Genomic DNA, 21766 nt, shown 5'->3' with positions numbered 1-21766 from the left:
CTGAGAGAGCTCTGTCTACGTAGAAGAGTGTCATAGTGGACAAAGAATGACCTTTGATCCTTTTCCCATATTCAGAACTTACCAGGAACCCTGTGCTCTCAGGTATCGTGAGGGGATCTGGCTGATGTGACAGGGACAACAATTTCATCTTAAGGCTTATGCTATCAGAATGCTGCTTAATTCTTACTGTTGGCTTGAACAGTTGTGAATATCAGCCAACCAAAATTAAGTGTCCAGCTTTGATTCAGAATCGGTGGTACTATCATAACTGCTACTACAGGTCTCTTTTGCCTACTTTGAATTAGGTCATGTACTACATGGGCGAAACATGGATTTTGGAATATTTCTTGGGTAAGTAAAGAAGATGGTGTGTATCAGTCCTTAAGAAGAGTAGATTGTATTACACTGATGAACAGTAAGTCTCAAGTCTTGCCCAAAATATGACCAGAAGTGAAGACACTGGAGTCCTGTGTTTTGAGACAAGATGGGCACACCCTCACTCACTTATTTGAGAGTTTGTAACTGGGTTGCACCTAGTGAACAAAATCTGGAGCATGCCTCAAGGCCCTAGATGCATGTCTAGTTTGTTGCTTAGAAGGGAGAACAGCATTCTATGTGTCGTCCTGACCTTTCTTTATCTACAACAGGGCTTTGTAATGAAAGACTTACATTTGAATCTGGGGTTTGGTGTTTACAGGCTTCACAGTGGCGGAGTTAACTTCTCTGAGCCTCACTTTTATCTTGTGGAAGATGGAGGATGAACCACCCATATTGCAAAGTTCTTGTTAGGGTTGATCATTAGAGATCAGGTAGATAAAGCGCCTAGTGTAATGCTTGGCCATCAGCGTCATATTCAGCATTATCATCATCCTTGTCCTTAAATAGCACTGAAATCTGTTTTGTGTAGGTGGAATATAAATAATCATTCCTGGGTCATCACTGAGCAGCTGAAACCTTTAACGGTGAATCTGGACTTCCAGAGGAACAACAAAACTGTCTTCAAGGCGACAAGCTTTGCTGGCTATGTGGGCATGTTAACAGGATTCAAACCAGTAAGGCGTCTCCCGTTACATAATTTTACAGATGGTTGTGTGTCCTGCTGTTACTCCCTGTGAAGGGTGGAGTCTAAGGAAATGAGGACTTAAAAAGAATACGAAGCCCCAGATTATCCCTTTGTCCTTCTTGTCACCTTCAGAGGTCTGAGCTCCCAGAGTAGAGAAGACTAGAAAGGAAGTGAAGGTTTCTGAGCCTCTTCTGAGGAAAAAGCATGCGGCTGAGTGTGTAGGGCTGGGAACATAAATCTGGAATCTGGTCCTGGGTCTGCCACTGCAGCAAGTTAGGCGTTAATGCTGTGCACTTCACTTCCTTGTCAGAAAAGTGTGGCTGGTAACATCCCACCTACTTACCTCACACGTTAGATGTGAAAAGGCTCTGAACTTTAAAGCTCTGTGCACAGAAGGTGATGTTACCATGGTTTTGATTGATCTTTTGGTTCCCCATCACCCAATCCAGGCCTTGAGGTACAATATCAAGCACAGTGAGAGGGCCTCACAGGATGATGGAGGTCTCTGATTCCGCTGCTTTGTCTTTTTCTCAGGGACTGTTTAGTCTTACGCTAAATGAACGTTTCAGTACAAATGGCGGTTATATGGGTGAGTAGAGGGTTCTTAAATGAAATGGGAGTTTCATAGATGTTTTAAGAGGAGGTCTGGATGATGCCTTCTGGTTCATAGTCTAACCTCTTCCAGGTCCTCTGACACTGTGTTTGATCTCTTCCAGGTGTCCTAGAATGGATCTTGGGAAAGAAAGATGCCATGTGGATAGGATTTATCCTTAGATCAGTTCTGGAAAATAGCACAAGGTAATCTGTTCGATTGCTTCATTGTCAGATTTAATTATTTTATTTTTTAAATTATTTAAACTTTTTTTGCTGAGATATAATTGACATGTTAGTTTAAGGTACACAACAAAACGCTTTGATATTTGTATACATTCTGAGATGATCACCACAATAAGTCTAGTCAACATGGGTCACCATACAGAGTTACAAGATTTCTTTTCCTTGTGATGAGAACTTTTAAGATCTGTTCTCTTAGCAACTTTCAAATATACAATACAGTATTATTACCTATAGTCACCATGCTGCATATTACTTCCCCAGAACTTATTTGTTTTATAACTGGAAGTTTGTCCCCTTTGACCTCTTCCACCCATTTTGTCCAACCCCTACCCTCTGCCTCTGGCAACACCAGTCTGTTTTCTGTACAGATCTTCCTGGACTTACAGTGGGGTTACATCCCCAAAAACGGGTTTAAATGGGTTTATTGGGATGTAACCCCATCATAAGCTGAAAATATCGTAAGTCTAAAATGCATTTAATAGACTAACCTACCGAACATCATAGCTAAGCCTACCCTACTTTAAATGTGATCAGAGCATTTACATTAGCCTACAGTTGGGCAACATCCTGTAACACAAAGCCTATTTTATAATAAAGTGTTGAATATCTCAGGTAATTTACTGAATACTGAAAGCAAAAAACAGAAGGGTTGTAAGTGTATCAGTTGTTTACCCTCGTGATCGCGGGGCTGACTGGGGGCTGTGGTTTGCTGCCAATGCCCAGCATTGCAAGAGAATATGGGACTGTGTATGGCTAGCCTGGGAAAAGATCAAAACTCAGAATTCAAAGTATAGTTTCTACTGAATGTCTGTTGCTTTTCCACCATTGTAAAGTTGAAAAATTGTAAATCAAACCATTGCAGTTCAGGACCATCTCTATCTCTGAGTTTTTTTTTTTCAGATTCTACGTATAAGTGAGATCATATGGTATTTCTCTTTCTCTGACTTATTTCACTGAGCATAATGCCCTCAAGGTGGATGTTGTCACAAATGGCAAGATTTCCATTTTTATGGCCAAGTAATATTCTGTTGGACATATAGCACATTTTCTTTGTCCATTCATCCTTCAGTGGACACTTAGGTTTCTTCCATGTCTTGGCTGTTGTAAATGATGCTGCTATGGGAGTGCAGATATCTTTTCAATTTAGTGTTTTGCATGGCCTCTGACAGAGGAGTGGTGTAGGTCTGTGCCTGGAAACCAAACCCAGGCCCCTGAAGCGGAGTGTGCCGAACTTAACCACTGGGCTGCTGGGGCTGGCCCTCGAGTTAGTGTTTTTGCTTCCTTCAGATAAATACCCAGAAGTGGAATTACTGGATCGTATGGTAGTTCTATTTTTAATTTTTGAGGAAATCTCCATACTGTTTTCCATAGTGGCTGCACCAATTCACATTCCCCCCAGCAGTGCACAGGGTGCCCTTTTCTTCACATCCTCACCGAAGCTTATTGTCTCGTTTCTTTTTGATTAACAGTCATTCTAACAGGTGTGATGTCTTCTCTCTTTTGGGGGTTTTGGTTTGCATTTGCCCAATGATTAGTGATTTTGAGCACCTTTTCATGTACCTGTTTTCCATGTGTATGTCTTCTTTGGAAAAATGTCCAGTTAGATCCTCTGCCCTTTTTAAAATAAGATTTTTTTTGCTATTGAGTTGTATGAGTTCTTTATATATTTTGGCTATTAACCCCTTATCAGTTTTATGATTTGCAAATAGTGTCTCCCATTCAGTAGGTTGTCTTTTCATTTTGTTGATGATTTTCTTTGCTGTGCAGAAGCTTTTTAGTTTGATGTAGTTCCATTTGTTTATTTTTGTTTTTGTTGCCTTTGCTTTTGGTGTCAAATCCACAAAATCATCACCAAGACCAGTGTTAAGGAGTTTATCACCTATGTTTTATTCTAGGGAGGTTTATGGTTTTGGCTCTTACATTCCAGTCTTAATCCACTTTGATTTTTGTATATGGTGTAAGATAGTGGTCCAGTTTCATTCTTTTGCATGTGACTGTCCGGTTTTCCCAGCACGATTTATTGAAGAGACTCGCCTTTCCCCATTGTGTATTCTTGGCTCCTTTGTCATAAATTAATTGACCATATATGTGTGGGTTTGTTTCTGAGCTCTCTATTCTGTTCCATTGATCTATGTGTCTGTTTTTATGCCAGTACCATGCTGTTTTGATTTCTATAGCTTTGTAATATAGTTGTAAATCAGGAAGTGTGACAATTCTAGCTTTGTTCTTCTTTCTCAAGATTGCTTTGGCTGTTTGGGGTCTTTTGTGGTTCCATACAAATCTTAGGATTTTTTGTTCTATTTCTGTGAAAAATGCCATTGAAATTTTGATAGAGATTGCATTGAATCTGTAGATTGCTTTGGGTAGTAGGGATATTTTAACGATATTACTTCTTCCAATCCATGAACATAGAGTATCTTTCCATTTATTTGTGCCTTCTCCCATTTCTTTCATCAGTGTCTTAGTTTTCAGTGTATAGATTTTTCACCTCCTTGGTTAAATTTACTCCTAGGTATTTTATTGTTTTTGTTGCATTGTAAATGGGATTGTTTTCCTGCTTTCTCTGATGGTTCATTATTAGTGCATAGAAATGCAACAGATTTTTGTATATTGATTTTGTATCCTGCAACTTTACTGAATTTATTACTTCTGACAGTTTTTTGGTGGAGTCCTTAGGGTTTTCCATATATATCATGTCATCTGCAAAGAGTGACAGTTTTACTTCTTCCTTTCTGATTTGGATCCCTTTTCTTTCTTTTTCTTGCCTACACTGCTCTGGCGAGTGCTGCCAAATACTATATTGAATAAAAATCAGACAGCAGGCATCCTTGTCTTGTTCCTAATCTTAGAGGAAAAGCTTTCACCTTTTCACCATTGAGTATGATTTTAACTGTGGGCTTGTCCTGTATGGCCTTCATTGTGCTGAGGTACATTCCGTCTATACCCACCTTGTTGAGAGTTTTTATCATAAATGGATGTTGACTTTTGTCAAATGCTTTTTCTGCATCTGTTGAGATGATCGTATGATTTTGACCCTTCATTTTGTCAATATGGTGTATCACATTGACTGATTTGTGGATGTTGAACCATCCTTGCATCCCTGGAATAAATCCCACTTGATCATGGTGTATGATCCTTTTAATGTATTGTAGTTTATTTTAAATTACTCATAGTTAAATATAAAAATATTTCCCAGCTTATCTTCCATTGAGGAAGTATTTTAGAATTTCTTAGGTGAACCTTTAACACTCATATGGAATTCTTCCTATTTTCTCTGTGTGTTTATAGCAAGGAAATGAACTGACTTATTTAAAAAGTGGTAAGGATAGTGCCACTGTGAAAAGCACCTATGAATTTTTCTTGGTGTACCAAAAAAAATCACCCATACACAAAAAAATGGTAAATAAATTCTTCATTTAAATCCTAATACCTGTTAACCTAGAAGTTATATTCTGCACTGGTGCAAAAATCTTATAATAGCAAAACTGCCCTTAGCCAGCACTACATCCAAATAACCTGGAATAAATGGGCATCAGTCTTATTTTTAATGCTTTCCAGGGAATAAGATTTGGTAGTCTTCTTTGAAAATCTACTTCAATTTTTTATAGCCCTAATTTTCAGGAAGGTTTACTTTTTAGTCCTTAAACCCTGTATACGGTAATTAATATTTCCCTCTGTTTTATTGTTGAGTGAAAGGCATAAACAATAAGGGTGGAAGATAATTACTTGAGGCCGTTTTGTCTGTCTTTCAGATCAGAGGGAACATTTCAGATCTCACTGTTTCACTGCACAGGAGTCAGGGACTCTTCCTGCCTGAGCCATGCTTACCATCCTTTTAAAACACGTGTTCCTCAGATACTTGTCTTCCTTAGTTTCCACAGCTACAAAATTTTCTTTCCAAGTCAACTAAAAATGTTTCCTTTTTTTTTTTTTGATGTTTCTATGTAGTTATGAAGAAGCCAAGAATATATTGACCAAAACCAAGATATTGGCCCCAGCGTACTTTATCCTGGGAGGCAACAAGACTGGGGAGGGTTGTGTGATTACACGAGACAGAAAACGATCTTTGGATGTATATGAGTAAGTACATTTGTTAAAGCAAAATAAGTAGGAACTGAAGTGTAGACTGATACATGTACAGGTTTAAGGTATGAGGCCTAAGAGGAATCTCTCTTTTTACATCTAGACTCGACCCCAAGCAGGGTAGATGGTATGTGGTACAAACAAATTATGACCGTTGGAAAAATCCCTTCTTCCTTGATGATCGCAGGACGCCCACTAAGATGTGTCTAAACCGGACAACCCAAGAGGTACAGTGACAATATCATACATAACAAGGAATGGTGACCACTAAAGAGTAGCTTAGTTCTGGCATTTTTCTTTGGCCTTTGAAGAATTTATAAACCTCCTATTATTCGGTATCTCTGGACAATCCCCCCTGAGTTTTTGTTTTGTTTTGTTTTTAACTTAAGGAATAAAATTTTGCTGTACTTTCTCTTTCTTATTCTAATGCCAGACATCACTCTGTGAAGTTCAATGACAGACAGGCCAGAATTAAAGAAAGGAGGAAGAGAGAGAGAAAAAGCAATACAGTAGAACCATTACCTCTGTTTCTAACAGTGACGTCCAGGGAAATTCTTTTAGGGGGGATGGAGGAGGCTGAAGAATGTCTTGGTTTCTAATGACCCATCTGTGTGGGTAAGGCTGCTGACATCTGTATTTAACTTACTGAACAAAATTATTTTTGTGTTTTAGAATATCTCACTTGCAACCATATATGATGTGCTGTCAACAAAACCTGTCCTCAACAAGGTATTTTTAAAATATATATATATATATATTTGCTTTTAGGGAGAGAATTTGGTCCTGTGTTGTGTCTTTCCCTGTTATCTTGGATCAGTTGGAGCTGGAATCCCAGGTCATGTTCAGCTTAAGGCTGATTTTTTAAAATCTTTTTGTGTGACTAAAACCATAACTCTTGAGCTGTCACAAAGAAGCTGGTCACTATGGTTTGATGTCCAAATTGGTCAGAGTATTGTTTCCAGTTTTACTTACATGGCAAATAAGTCTAGCGTTTGGCTCTTGACTTCTCCCTGTCTGGAAATCGCATGCTGTACCCTACAGTGAACACCTACACTCCGGAGAACAAAGTCTGAGGTCCATTTTCAGACAGAGCTTTGTGTCTTCATAGATTAGAGTTTCCTTTAAACTTTATTGCATCCTTTCAGCTTTTCCCCACACTAGAGCTAAAAAATGCAAAAAGCTTCCTCATCATTCAATTTGCTAATAGTTCCCTCTTGTATATTCTGGAAATACTCACCAGCTTTCCCATTTGTTTCTTCTCTTCTTTTCCTTGGTCCTTTTCCCTAATCCTCCCTAAAATCATTGTGCCTCCACTCCCTTGACCAGAAGGAATTCTTCCTGCCCGTTAGCATTTGGATGGGAACGTGGCTCCTGCAGGAAGCCTTCCTACAGCCCACTGCCCCGCGAGGCTTCTCACTTTGCCCACTCCCTCTGTGTGATCTCCTGCACGGCCCCCCCACGGTACTAGTGATGCTTTAGGATGAGGATAGCCAGAGCTCAACTGTCCATGCTCCACAGCACACTGTTGGGCTTTGCATGACTGCAAGTTTTCCATTGAGGAGGGTTAAATGAGTCTTAATGCATTGGTGGTGAAGCAGTGTCCTGCTCAGGAAAAAGACCTTGTAAGGAACTGAAGAGATTCTCTCCTGAGCCTATTTCTATTCATGACCTAGAATAATGGTTCTATTGAAGTCAGTTGTTTTAATTATTATTAACTTATTATTTAATTATTAATTATTTGGATCTTTATATTATGAACTATTTTTATATCTTTATATGTAGTATTATATACTAACTATTTAATATTAAGTAAACTCAGAAAGCAATTCCACGAGTACAGAAGTGCTGATATGAGTCAGGACATCTTAGAATTGAAAACATCCCTAAAGTGAAAATAACCTCTGTTTCAGCTGACGGTATACACGACCTTGATGGATGTCACCAAAGGTCGATTTGAAAGTTACCTGCGGGACTGCCCAGACCCTTGCATAGGTTGGTGAGCACACCTGGCCTACAGAAGGCGCTGTGACCTGGAGATGGGACTCGCACGCGGCCGAGTAGTGCTGCCTGGTGACTTCCTTCCGAACCCTGACACTCGGGGCGGGTTCTCTTTGGCGGCTGTTTTGTCCTTCTGGGTAGGTTTGCAGTTCACAGGCTGTTTTTGGCGTGACGGTTGGTTGATCTTATTTACAGAAGACTTCTTTAAGTGAAGTACACCAATCGTCTGAAATTTGCCGAGTTTCATTTCTCTTTGACATTTCGGGATGGGGACGGGTGATTCAACTATTGTGGGACCCACCTCCGCGGGCAAAGCAGGATTCTCTGTGGGCATTGAATCTGGTCCGTCTGTGTGAGTAATAGTTAAAATAGTCCACAGTGTTCAGTTTTTCACTTTTTTCTACATATTTGTATGTTTTTTCTGTATAGCAGTCTTTTGCTCTTAGTTCTAACTGCTTAATAGTAGTTTTAATAAACTGATACACCATTGTCTTTGTTGTTTGGGACAGCAATGAAATTTCACTAATTTTGATTGGAGGGGGATGTGAGACAGACATTCCACTGTATATTTCTTTTAATGGGCAATCCATGGGGCTTTGACTCTGAATTGAAATACTTTTTGGGGTTCATGAAGTAATCAGTATGCCAGGTGGTCTTTTATACATAGAATTGAAGTGTTCTCCTTTTCATAACTACCCTACCTCCCAGTAATCCCAGGACGTAGTTAGCTTCAAAAACAGTCCCAGATTCTGTGAATTAATAGAAAATAAACAGGTCAAAGACTTGTGGAAAATGAGAGGTGAACCTGTTACTTTAAACTCTTAATAAATTTCTTGATTTGTCCTTCTGATCAATGTGTATTTTTTTAAAACTAAGTATAGTTACTAAAAGATTTTTTCAGATATCTGTTTATGAGAAGTGCTAATAGAACTTGTTAACCTTTCAGACTTTCAGTTAACTGTGAAGTGGATGCCAGTTGGGCAAGACCGTATCCACTTCCTTTGTGTATTATGTTGGTTGTATTCCTGACATTCAATAAACAGTCACTGGCAGTAGTGTCAGAGTCATGGATGCTGACTGAATATATAACTATATTGGTTTGAGGGTGGGGGTTATTATGGAAAGATGCAAGCTGAATATAACATCTGAATTAAAATGCAAGCGATATGTAAGTGGGTTATTCAACTTATGACTAAATGGTCACAATCTTACATGACTAATCCTTACCACCTCTTAACCCAGTGGCATCAACCCAGTGCATAGGCGTCCAAAGCCTCCTCTTCCCGGCCCCAGACAGGAGGTGCTTCCACAAAACGATAGTGATGCCAGTATTAGCTTAGTGGAGCAAGAGGAATTACAAGATGATTTATGTTAAAATACAATTTGATTAATTAAAAAAATCTTTACTTCAGATTTTGTCCATCTTATAAAAATGAAGTGAGGTAAACTTGTATTTTTTTCTAAAGTAGTAGCCTTTGATATACATGATAATAAAGAGGTAAGATGCTAATTGTTTCAGACTGATTCCTCAGTTTGGACTAAACCAAAGAATTTCAAAGAAATAACTGGTGTTGAAATTTTAGGTAGTATTATTTAGTGGTGAAAAAGCAGTTTATAAAATCGGATATACAGTATAAGCGTATTTATGTAATACTCTATACATATGCATAACTAGTGTACATCTGGAGCATAGAAAGATGAGTAGGAGGATGTTCACCAAAATGTTGACAATGGTTATCCCTGGTGTTAAGTGCTGTTTTAATTTGAAGAGGACATTAATGAGACTATATTCTTAGAAATATTGGATAAAATTGAGGGACAGGTTAGATCCAAACCGTCGGCTATAGTTTCGGCACCTAGTTTTAGGGAGTCTGATTTCATGCGGAGGGCTGAGTCAGACCTGTATTTCTACATGTGCAGCTCTACGGTAACTTAGCGTAGTAATAGCTACTACTCATACAGAACTTGCTATGTACCAGGGCTTTGATGCGTGTTTACATTATCATCTTACTTCATCTTCTCAACAAACCCAGTTATACTGGTGATCCTGCTTTCCGACAGTGAAAGTAAGGTTAAGCAACTTGCTCCAAGTCATTTTAACAGAAGGCATTTGAGCCAGGATTTGAACCAAGTCTGTCCAAATCTTGTGCTTTTAACCAGGACACTCTAATTCTTAACATTGCAGATAGGACTGGAAACGGTTTTGTCCTAGGAGAACTTCACTTGAGCTGGAGTGTCCCCAGCCATCATGCTGTGCCTGGACTTCGACACTGCCTTCTACTAGTTCCCTGCAAATCATTTATGTCACCCTAGGGATTGGGAACCCTTTGGAGTTAGCACCTTGATGACAACATATTCATCTAACAGGTCACCTGTTTCTCATAGCCTGAGTCTAAGCTCAGCTTGTGGGGAGTCAAAGAACTTCAGTCTACTGGTGGCTATGACCCTGCACTACATGAGAACTATAAGCAGATCTGAAATGAAAAGGCTTGAGCGTTGTTACTTAAGTTGGTGCCACAGACTATGAGGGACAGTTTTTGTTAACTGATGCAAATTTACACAATATTCACCAGCCTAGCGTTGTGTATGACAAATGTGGCCGAGCAGCCCCAGACTACACTGCTGTGCCCTGGCCCCATGAAGCCTGGGGAGGGGTGGTTGGGCTCCTGAGCCATGCACAGACTGGTGGTGGCAGCTTGTGGAGGACTGTCAGCTCCCATGGGAGCAGCCCTTTCTTTCTCTCCAGGGGACTCCTTCCCTCTCCCATCAGTGTTTCCCAACCAGGTGCCACAGAGAAACTTGTATGTGTTGGGCAATCTCCATGGCATCTGGTGACAGCTTTTGTTCCAGACTGTCCTTCCAAGGATGCTTGTCTAGCAAACAGCCTTGGAAGATACAGGGTCTCCCTCTGGGACAGAAGACAGATTTGTTTCCCGACTAGGATAATAAAGACCACTGTCTCCCTGCAGGGCAAAGGCTGGACTAGCTGCCTAGCAGAGCAGCCCCCTGACTTCAGCGGGGTCTCCTAAGCTTAGCTTTCTCAGCTGTGATTCAGAGGCATTGTGTGTGCACTACCTGCTTGGGCCGTTCTGCGTTACCACCGTGGGACTCGGGGTGCAGGGGGAATCAGTGTAAACCTGAAGTTCGTGCTGCCTGGTGTGCCAGGAGTAATAAAGCCCTTTGCCTGTGACCCAGGCATCGGCTAGTATCCACACACCTGTGGCAGGCTAACTCATTAGCTTGCAGGGTATAATCTCAGGCCCTCCCCGGTTGTTGACAGTGTGCTGCACCTGGCTTACAGGTGTGCCTCAGCCCGTGGGGCAGCTGCCTCTCACAGCACCAGCCTCCTCTGGGGCTCCATGCAGGGCAGGCTTGAGCAAAGTGACCTTGACTGCATTGTTCCCTGGACTCACCAGGCTCGGGATGGAGGTGGGTGTGCAAAGCCCAGGGCAAGTTGGCAAAGATCACTGGCGCTGCAGACCAGAACGGGGCCTGGGCCAATTAGGTTTTGCCTATAAAATCTAAAATGCATGTAAAGATATATAGCCATTCAGCCCTCACTGGGGCACCCTCCCACTTTTTTCCCCCAGGACCCAAACCTGTGTTATTGGCACTGGTCCACGCTGACAGCAAAAACATTTGGAACTTGTTGCTCCCCTAGGTAGGTTGGAGCAAGACCAATCTGGTGCCGTAGCACCTGGCCTGGTGCTGATGTCACCGGTGCCCAGACCAACAAGAGGCCTGCAGTGCAGCTGGAGTAGTTTATGTTCCAGGTACCACGGAGCCCAGCACACAGCCCCACTACAGAGGTGGGTGGGAGGCCAAGAGGCAGGGAGTGTCCCTGGTGGTTCAGCTCCAGGCAGCGGCCAGAACCTGCACTTCACATACATCTGATTCCTCTGTCCATTTGCAGGTGACAGGTCAGTGTGGAGGCATCCAGCCAAGTTAGCGGCCCATGACTGCGTTAACAATGCCTGTGCTTTCTGCAAAGTAGGGCATCATCATTTTGAAAGACTTGATAAGAAAATTTTGATGGGATTCAAAATCCATTTCTCAAGATATTTTAGTATTAATCAGTGAAAGAAAAACAGCAATTCACCTTTAAATGTAATTTCAACTGCTTTAAATTCTTGAATGGCTGTAAAATGTTGCTTTAAATTTATCACCCAGTTATACATACAGTGCATCCTCAATAATTTTCAAAAATTTGATCTTGATCAAGAATTGTGTGTAACAATCTCAAATATAAAATGTTTGGAGTAGTTTGTAGTTTTAAATACTCTAATATCTTCCCTGATTTTTTGTTCATAATTTACAAATTTCATAATTATTTAATAGAAGAAAATGTCATGACTTTTTCACGAAGTCTGCATGTTCCCTCCAGCTTACCTCAGCACGTCTTTTTTTTCTTTCTTTCTGCTTTTTTCTCCCCAAATCCCCCCAGTACATATCCCCAAATCCCCCCAGTACATAGTTGTATATTCTAGTTTTGTTTTTTTTAACCTCAGCGTGTCTTAAACGCCGCCATTTTCTACGTGTGCCATGGCATGAGTCAGGTTTGGACAGCACTGTCACAGGGCCCTGGTAGAATGTGAACCGGGAGACGAGGTTCTAGTTCTGAGTCCTTCACCACCTCGCTGGGTGGCCGGGGACAAGTCACTTAGCCTCCTGGCACCTTCATATCTGCTCTTGTAAAATGAGAGTTTAACCCTAATCTTCCCTAAGGTCTCCTCTAGTTTTATGAATCTAGATTTAAACTGTAGCTCAGGGTACCAGGTAATTCAGTAGCAGCCAACACCCGGGTGCAGCTGGACGTGTCAGATCCGCTGTGTTTTGCCTTTGGCTTAACAGTGATATAGAAGTGTTTCTTAATTTCAAAATGCAAGGGGCTTTATCGGTTTTGTTATTAAGTTTTACCTTATCTGCAGAGAGCTAGGGAAGGTGATCTGTACGGTACCAATCCTTTGAAATTGGTTGAGATTTTTCTGGTCCAATGAAAATGTTTCCTGCTACAGCAGTTGGATTTAGTAATCTATATGTCTTTGTCCATTTCATAAATTTGTTAATTATACTGCTCAAATATTCTGTATCTTTAGTGATTTTTAGATAAAGCTTTCACCCTGAATGTGACTGTCTTCTTGTTGTACTGTCAATTTTTGCTTTATGTTCTTTTTTAGGTTTTATTTTAGGTACATATAATTGTTACATCATCATAGTGAAGTGAATATCTATTCACTATGATTTATTTAAATATATGTTTATATTATTAACTGTCCAGCTTTTGGAAGTAGGATGGGAGTTAGTATTCCCTAGTGTGCCTTTCACATCCTTTTAGTATTAACATTACAGAATCCTTAAAATTTAGATGTCTCTTAAAAGTGCACATAGCAGTATTTTTAAAATATCAAATCAAACAACCTATGCCTTTTTACTAGAGCACTTAGTTTATTTACATTTACAGGATTACTGATATGTCAGCACCTATTTCTACTATCTTAGATCTGTTTCTACTGCCTTCTAATTATCCTGCCATTTTGTGAATTCTCATTTTCTTTTAAACATATATTTTAAATTCTGTTTGTTTCCCTCCATAAGTTTGGAAAACACACTATTTTTATATTTACAGTGGTTATCCTATAAATTGCAAGATGGCTATTTACCTTATCAAAGCACAAAGTTAATTAATATCTCTATTATTTCATAAGATAAAGGCCTTAGAATACTTTAACTCAATTTACTTACCTCCCAACTTATTGTCATATTGTATGCTATTTGTATTTTGTTTTCTCTTAACTGCAAAAGACATTATTAATATTGTTTCACATAGTGAATGTTCATTTAGACTTATATTTACTACATTATTAGCTCATTATTCCTTTTCACAACTCAGTCTTGCACCTGGGATCATTTTCCTTCTGCCAAATGAAAATTTTTGGACAGTCCATTGATGAAAACAATTTTCAGACTCTTTTTGACCATGGCTTTTCTCTGAAGGAAACTTTTGCTGGGCATGTGTTTCTGGACTAAACCTATTATCTTTGAATGTCACCTTGAGAAGTAAGCTGTTGGTCCCATTATGATTCATTGAAGGTAGTGTCTTTTCATTCTGGCTGCTTTTAGGATCTTTGGTTTTTCTTTGTGGTTCTAAAGTTTCCATATGTTTCTGGATTTTTTTTCTATTTTTCTTATTTAGAATTTGTTGGCTGTGTAGAGCTTTGAATGGTTAGTTTTCATTATTCTGGGAATTCTCAGCCATTCCCTTCAAATATTGCCTCTACCCAATCTCTTTTCCTTTCCTTCTGGAACTCTAATTAGATGCCTGTTAAACCACCTTCTTCTAAGTCATAACCTATCTTTCATACTTTACGTATCTGTGTCTTTCATTCTGTCTAATTTCTTTAGCTCTACCTCCCAGTTCAGTAACTTTAATTCTGCTGTGGCAAATCTGCTGTTAAAGCCTTTCAGTTTCTAATTTCAATTATTACAGTTTTAATATATTGAGTATTTGACTCTTTTACAAATCTTGGTACTTTGTTTATAGACTATTGGTTTTAGTCACATTTTAAATCTTTTTTTCTTTTACCTTATTAAGCATATTTATATTCTGGGTTTGATCAGTGAAGTGTCTGAAACCTTTGCAGATCTGATTCTGCTGTTTCTGCTAGTTCATGTTTGTGATGCCTTGTTTCATGTTTCTTTCTCATTTGTGACAGTGAGCATATATGTCATGGAACCTTATCTGCGGAAATCCTTTGAGGACTGGGTTGAAGGTGGGTTCTTTCAGAGAGGGTTTGATTTACTTCTGCCAGGGCCTGAGGGGACTGCCACTCTAAATTAAATTCTTGTCTTGAGGGTTTTATAGACCCAAGATACCATGTTTTCAGAGCCAGGCTGTGGTTATGAATTCTTAGAGAAGATCCTCATAGCAACAAAGGATCAAGAGAGGCAGGTTTTCTTGTGAGTAGACTGGAGTTGGGTGAACAATGGGGAAAATGAGAAATGAGAGAAAGGTAGGGAACTGTACCTGTTGGGCCTTGTAAAGACTTTTTTGCTTTTACCTGGAGTAAAATAGAAAAGCTAATGATGTCATCTGAACAGAATCACTCTGGCTGTTGTGATACGATGAGAAAGCCAAGGAAGGAAGAGGTTAGGGCCATTAGGAGGCTACCATAATAATCCAGGAAAGAGATAAGGGCAGCTTGAATAAAGATGGCAGAAGAGGTAGTGAGAATTGGTTAGATTCTAGTTATATTTTAAAGGTAGAGCTGACTGGTTGGATGAAAGAGGTAAGCTACAGATAATTACAAGGTTTTTGTCTTGAGAAAGTAAGATGGAAGTAGCATTTATTAAATTTTTAGAAGACTGTAGAAAAATCAGATTTGGGACAATCCAAATCTCAGTTTTGGACACATTAAGTTCGAGAAACCTACTAGACATGCAAAAGGAGAACCTGGAGTTTGAGGGGTATGGGAGGTTGTCTTGACATATAAACTTGGAATTAGGCAGACTACAGATGACAGTTCAAGTTATGAGGTTAGATGAGATCACCAAGGTGACAGAAGTACTTCATTGAGAGATCTAAAGATTAAGTCCTGGGGAATGCCAGCGTTTAACTATTATCAGAATCTCAACATACCTCCATATGAATTTCTTAAATCTTACCATATAGAAATCCTAGAATGTCAAGGTTAGAAGACTAATTTAAAACATTATTTAGCTGTTTACATTTAAAATTGGGAAGGGGCTATATAATGTTTGACTTTGGTTCTACAAAGCCTAGAAGGTGTAGGAAGAAAAATTGTTACTCTATAGTAGCACCCTTCTCCTGAGCTGTGGAGCATGGTTTCGGAAACATGCCACAGGAAGACAGACCTCTGTTGAGTAACAATAAGAAAGTCCGTATTTTTTTCAGGTTGTGCCACTATGCCAAGGGATGAGCCAGAGCCTACCAAATTATGAAATGATTGACAAAAGTTGGGGTCACATGGATCCTTGTAATTTAATTCCAATTTTGTTATGAAATTAAGAGATACTATAGGTTCTCAACACTTTCTTGTTCAGTGTGACTTTAATAAAAATGGATAATTATTTGTACAATTGCTTATCCATTGACTTTCATTTTTAATTCTTTTCATAAATCTTCCTTTGAACGATGTGAACAGTTACCATTTGATAAAACATCAATACTAAAAGCATCCTTTGATCCAAGACAATTCTTTCATTTTGCAGATAGGAAAATGAGGAACAGAAGAGGTTAAATACATCAGTATGTTTCCGTGCATCATATTTCCAAATGTCATAGTAATAATATCCATTGTTTTATAATAATACTGTGCAAATATTATCTGTGAAAGAATTTTAAGCTAAAGAACAAAAGGGCTCTAATGTGTTAAAATGACTGCTAATATTGATAGAAGAAAAGCGGAACTATACAATGTTATATAAACTGAGCTTTTGAATCTTGATAATCCCTTGGAGGGTACAGAAATTTTCTACATGAAAATCTAAAACTAACCACTGAGACTACCAGAGAATAAGTTTCAGAACCCCCATTAAGTAAGAAATGGAAAATGTATATATTTCTTGGGTTAGAAAACATTTACATCTTGAAATATGCCTTATTTTTCTAGCTATTCCAGAAATTACACTCAAATACAATAGAATTTAATAATTAACAGAAAAAAAGGGTTAGTAGAAATTAATCTATTGAATATTTGTATAATCTAAATCTGACAATTGTTGGAATATTAAAAGATAGGGAAATGAAAAAGGGGCAATCATATGTGATATAATCAAAGATAAAACAGAAGAATTATAATCCAAAAAGCTATCTGAATACTCATTTTGTAGCTTAAAATCCATTACTCTACCCATGTCTTAAAAATTTTGGGTGGGGTGTGGGGATAGTAAGAATGAGGGAATGGAAAGAAGAGAGAGGAATGAAATAGAAGGAAGATATCTAGAATGGTCAGAGTGACACTGGGAAAACTCCACCTCTAACCTCCATTATAGTGAAGCCTCTTTAGACTTGGCATCCTTACCTAAAGGGGGAAAATTAGAGAAAGAGTATATACCCAGGACACATTAGAAAAGAACGTTAGGCAAAGAAACCATGGAAGTGATTGTGGGTTCTGGTAGACAGTCAGTGTTTAAAAGAAACAGATTTAGAGATATGTTGGCTGGAGCACTGAAAAGTAAGCAAAAACCTCCCTACTGAGTCATGGAAGTTTGAGAACCTTACCTTAGTCCTTCTTTACTCCAACATGGATACATACATGATACCTTACACTTGGATAGCACTTGTCATCAAAGCATTTCCGTGAACGCTGCTTCATCTGACAGAGTACCCAAATGCCTATTCCTCTTCTGGGAAGATACTGAGTATCAGCTCTTAGGCAACAGGTGAAGGAGTGAGGGGGATCAGAGAGAAACCTAAATGTAAGTGTCCACAGTCTCACTAAAACCAAGGTTTAACACACATGTTGAATATTACTACTGAGAATTGGTATAGCACTTTATGTTTTTCAAAGCCTTTTCGTGACGTCATTTGGAATGGTCTTAAGCAAGCAACTAAACTGTGGGAGATATAGTTCATTAAAGGTGAGGATTTCTAGTAAAATAACCTAACATTTACAACTATATTATTTGTCTTAAATTAATCACGTGATTTGCTAGACCTACGTACTGGGGACAACTACAGGTAGGAAAAGTCTTAATGCAAGAAATATATCCAAGAGAGAACAGAACTCTGTTGCACTCAAACTTTATGCTGTGATTAGTTTTCAAAATAACCAAATCAATAACTTTCTGTAAATTGCTAGCCCAAAGGTGGTTCTGTTGTGGATATTTCTGAGTTTGGGCAGATGAAATAGACCAATAAGATAATTAAAACTCTTTTTATATATGAATCAAAGCCTTCATAGGCATAGGATTTCCTTCTCTTCCTTAATGGAAAATGAGCCAGCCAGAAACACCAGTGGATCTGAGAAAGAAATCCAGCATGTAAAGACAGTGAACACTGGGGCCGACCCCACGGCCGAGTGGTTAAGTTCGCACGCTGCACTTCGGCGGCCTAGGGCTTCGCTGGTTCGGATCCTGGGCACAGACATGGCACCATTCATCAAGCCGTGCTGAGGTGGCATCCCACATAGCACAACCAGAGGCACTCACAACTAGAATATACAACTATATACTGGGGGGCTTTGGGGAGAAGAAGAAGAAAAAACAACAACAAAAAAATTGGCAATAGATGTTAGCTCAGGTGCCAATCTTTAAAAAAAAAAAAAAGACAGTGAACATTAAGGTAACAACTAGAGCTGTGTGGCAAGAACACAATATGCTGACTCATCCAGGCAAGACCACTGGGCAACCATATTTGTACAGTGAAATAAGTAAAATCCAGAGCGAATTATTTCTTTGACAGATGCACACTGAGCTGTTTATGTTAAAGAAAGTTGGGCAATAAACAACAAACATGCCAGTCTAATGTTGAGTGAATGTGAGAATGTTCTCCACATAGTATATAAAATAGATGTAACTAAGAAAAAGTATAGCTGCACTGCAAAAAAAAAAAAAAAGGTCTCAAGTTTAATAAATCTTCTCTCTGGCTAGCCAACATGTCATTATTTTTTATGTCTTGATTTTTTTTTTTTACATTTAAAATGGTCAAATAGGCCATAATTCTGGAATAAATTCTAAAGCTTTAATGAGCATGTCAACTTAAATGAAAATGCAATTCAGGGTTGAATGTAGGATATACATTTATTAACAGTGAAAAAGCATTTACCCAAAGTGAATGTTACAAAACACAGAGTACCTGCACAGTCTGGCGAGCTCACTATTTTAGGCATTATTTCAACCTACGTAGGGTTCTCTCTCACTCATTTTGACCTTTCCTCCCTCTTTTATTTCTAACCAGATTTTTAACTTAAAAATTAAGACAAACAGGAATATTTAATTCCCTTTAGCAACAGTTAAGGAAAAATATATTAAAGTTATCTGCTCTCAAGCTTTAGGTATTTTAAAACTAAATTATCTACTCAAATAGAAAACAACAGACTAGATTACAGCAGCTATAACACAAGTCAAATAAGCAAGTTGATAAGGTTCATAGGTACTACAGTGATAACTAAGACGTAAGTACAATTCTTCCACTGTATAGATCTTTAATAAGCATGCGGAGGGGGGAGAGAGAGAGAGACAGTTGTAATATGTAAGGCTTGGCTTGAATACCAAAATGAAGTTTTCCCCTCTTCCTGTTCAGAGTCTAGAAAACAAATACAGAGCTTGAGTATACATATAATGTAACTTATTATTTCAGTTTCTCTGAAGTCAGGCCAACTGGATAAGAATTCCTGATTCTGGAATGACAGTTTTCTGAATAGGTTTTATTGAAGTTGGAGATATATGTTTCACATAATTTAAATTAAGTAGGAATACAGTAAATGTCCTCATAGGGAAATCTTCATTTAATAATTATTAATGTTCTGATTGGCCATTATAGTTTTACACTGAAGTATCAGGCAAGAAAGGATTTTAAAGGAATACCAACCAAATTCTTTTCTTAAGGGGTATTTCAGCCAATTGTTAACAAACTTGAAAAACTACTTGAAACTAATTCTTCATATTTTATTCAAGGAAAAAATCTGTAAGGTTGTCTTAATTGTTAACTAGCTCTGTGAAGCCTTACTGGGTATATGAGAAGTTTGGGGTCTAAAGGTAAATCACCTTTAAGAGCTGATTTACTTAGTGATGAAGAAATTGCATACATTTTCTTTAATACCCTCTCTCACTACACACAGAAGCAACTGCTATGTTTTGGTCTTAAACTATCAGCTCAAAAGGCAAGTTTCTCCAGAGACATACAGAACCTTAACATTCTGGTACATAAAATTTAGTTCTATTAATCCCTACTTGAAAGAGTTTGGTTTTTCATTTAAAATTAGTCACAATGTTACTTGTCTGTGCAGGGATACTCCCTAATTATATAAAACTTACTATTTTATTTTTGGACTGCAGCAACATAGACAGGAATTGACTTCTGGAAAATATTTATCTAATAGATAATTATGTAAGTTCTAGGTACTAAGGACATGTGTTCTAAACTTATCCAATTTGAATAGAATATTAATATATATTCTATAATAACTTCACAGATATCCTGGATACCTTTATAACCTGCCCTATTCTTGCACAGGAGTAAGATATGCAGGTATCTAAAAGACTTTAGACCCAATAGCAGCAACACTGGCATTATTTGGAAGCCTGGCCTAATGGCTGGACGTTATAATAAATAGCATATTTCTCTCTTGACCATTCAAGACTTGACTCTTCTCAATAGCCTAATTATACAGAACAGTGACTTGCTGTATAGAATTCAACATAATTTCCAAAAGAGATACTTTACAGATAAGTCCAAACTTTATTTAAAACTACATTTTAAATTTAACGTTACCAAACATCACAATGGGGGAAAATATTAAGACCAAAAAACAAAAGAAAGAAAAGAAAAAACCTCACAGTGTATCAAGGCTTGAATCTGTCCAGAATTCAGTTTCTGATGTTTTTAAACTGCCATGGGCAGAAATTAGCACACCTATCAAAAATGCAGTGTCAAACTAATTTACATTTTATACAGATCAAAACAGATGTTTATCTAGTGCCATTTTCATATATGCATTGACTACGTAAAGAGAGAGTCAGATGAGCCTCTGAAAGACATCTCATACACTTTGGGCTCCCACTGTTTCTGAAAAACAGAATAATAATTAATGCCTTATAAAGTACTTAATTATTGAATTAAGACATTACTTACTAGAATTTACTTTAATATTGTTCTCTTCCATTAAAAGTTTTACTTTTAATATAAAGTTAATACAAAGGAAATACTAATTCAGTTTGCTACAGTAATTCCCTGATAACACACAGTAAGAGTTTACAAAGAATAGGTGAGGGTTTCAATTTAAGATGGCAGACTAAACAGATATTTCTTGTCTCTCACAAAACCCCACTAGAACTAAATGATAAGAACTACAAAAATGAATAAATCCAGAACAACAAAAGAAAAGTGGTTGTAAGAGAACAGAGCATAAGAGAGATCAACAAATTCCCAGACTGCTCAAAGCAGATGGAGGCATAGTGAAAGAGTGGAGGAAGATGCAGCCTACACACACTACGAAAGGCAGCAGTGGAGATGGGTATCAGTTGAGTTTCTAACAAGCAGAACTGGGATGAAGACTGGGAAATTAATTGAAGGTTTGATACTTGGTCTGCCCTTCTCTTCACCCCATTTCTAGGAAAAAAAAAATAAACAAAAAATTTTAAATGATTTTAATCAATTGATGAATTGATAGAGAACAAAAAGAAAATCCTATGACCTTGACACAAGAAATGTTTTCCTCTGAGTGGCCCAGGGGTGCTATTAGACCCATAAAGAAAGAAATCTGGGACTATCACTTGGCTCTGCGATGAATCATATTTATAGAGGATCATCTTCAGAAAAAGTACAGAAGATTAATTATTATAGTTACAAAAACAAAATGTGTGTTTACTTTAAAAACCTTAATGTAAGAATATGAGTAAAACTGCACAGAGGCAGATGGAAAAGGGGAGTGTGGTAGTTAGCTGGGTAATGACCAAAGTTGATGGAACTAGAAAATATATATATTTAAAATAAGGTAATAAACAGAAAAAACAAAAATAATATGAATGCTAAAAGGAGAGGCAGGTCTAAATCCTCACTTTTCATAGGGGAGATAAGAGATATTATCTGAATTTTTAAAATTA

General features: G+C 38.2%; 2 protein-coding genes across 51 annotated transcripts in view; one reads left to right on the top strand and one right to left on the bottom strand.

Annotated features, from left to right (window-relative positions):
• Positions 1-8831, top strand: part of ASAH1 (N-acylsphingosine amidohydrolase 1) — a 34194-nt gene extending 25363 nt beyond the window's left edge. Inside the window, exons 7-14 of the mRNA XM_014836464.3 lie at positions 306-351; positions 908-1052; positions 1598-1652; positions 1780-1861; positions 5849-5980; positions 6087-6210; positions 6656-6712; positions 7894-8831. Coding sequence (XP_014691950.3) covers positions 306-351; positions 908-1052; positions 1598-1652; positions 1780-1861; positions 5849-5980; positions 6087-6210; positions 6656-6712; positions 7894-7983 — 731 coding nt within the window. The 3' untranslated portion in view covers positions 7984-8831. The remainder of the gene's footprint in view (positions 1-305; positions 352-907; positions 1053-1597; positions 1653-1779; positions 1862-5848; positions 5981-6086; positions 6211-6655; positions 6713-7893) is intronic.
• Positions 8832-20382: 11551 nt separating this feature from the next.
• PCM1 (pericentriolar material 1) overlaps positions 20383-21766 on the bottom strand; it is an 84082-nt gene continuing 82698 nt past the window's right edge. For 48 of the 50 annotated variants that reach the window (XM_044760417.2, XM_070499689.1, XM_044760416.2 and 45 more), the window contains one exon: positions 20383-20729. In XM_044760417.2, coding sequence (XP_044616352.2) covers positions 20704-20729 — 26 coding nt within the window. In that variant the 3' untranslated portion in view covers positions 20383-20703. Of the gene's footprint in view, positions 21273-21766 lie in introns of all 50 variants that reach the window. The other 2 variants (XM_070499704.1, XM_070499697.1) reach the window with 1 other exon arrangement.

This window comes from Equus asinus, chromosome 27, assembly GCF_041296235.1.
Source record: "Equus asinus isolate D_3611 breed Donkey chromosome 27, EquAss-T2T_v2, whole genome shotgun sequence".
NCBI lineage: Eukaryota > Metazoa > Chordata > Mammalia > Perissodactyla > Equidae > Equus > Equus asinus.
The sequence above is the reverse complement of the archived record's forward strand: the minus strand, read 5'-3'. Positions and strand labels throughout refer to the sequence as shown.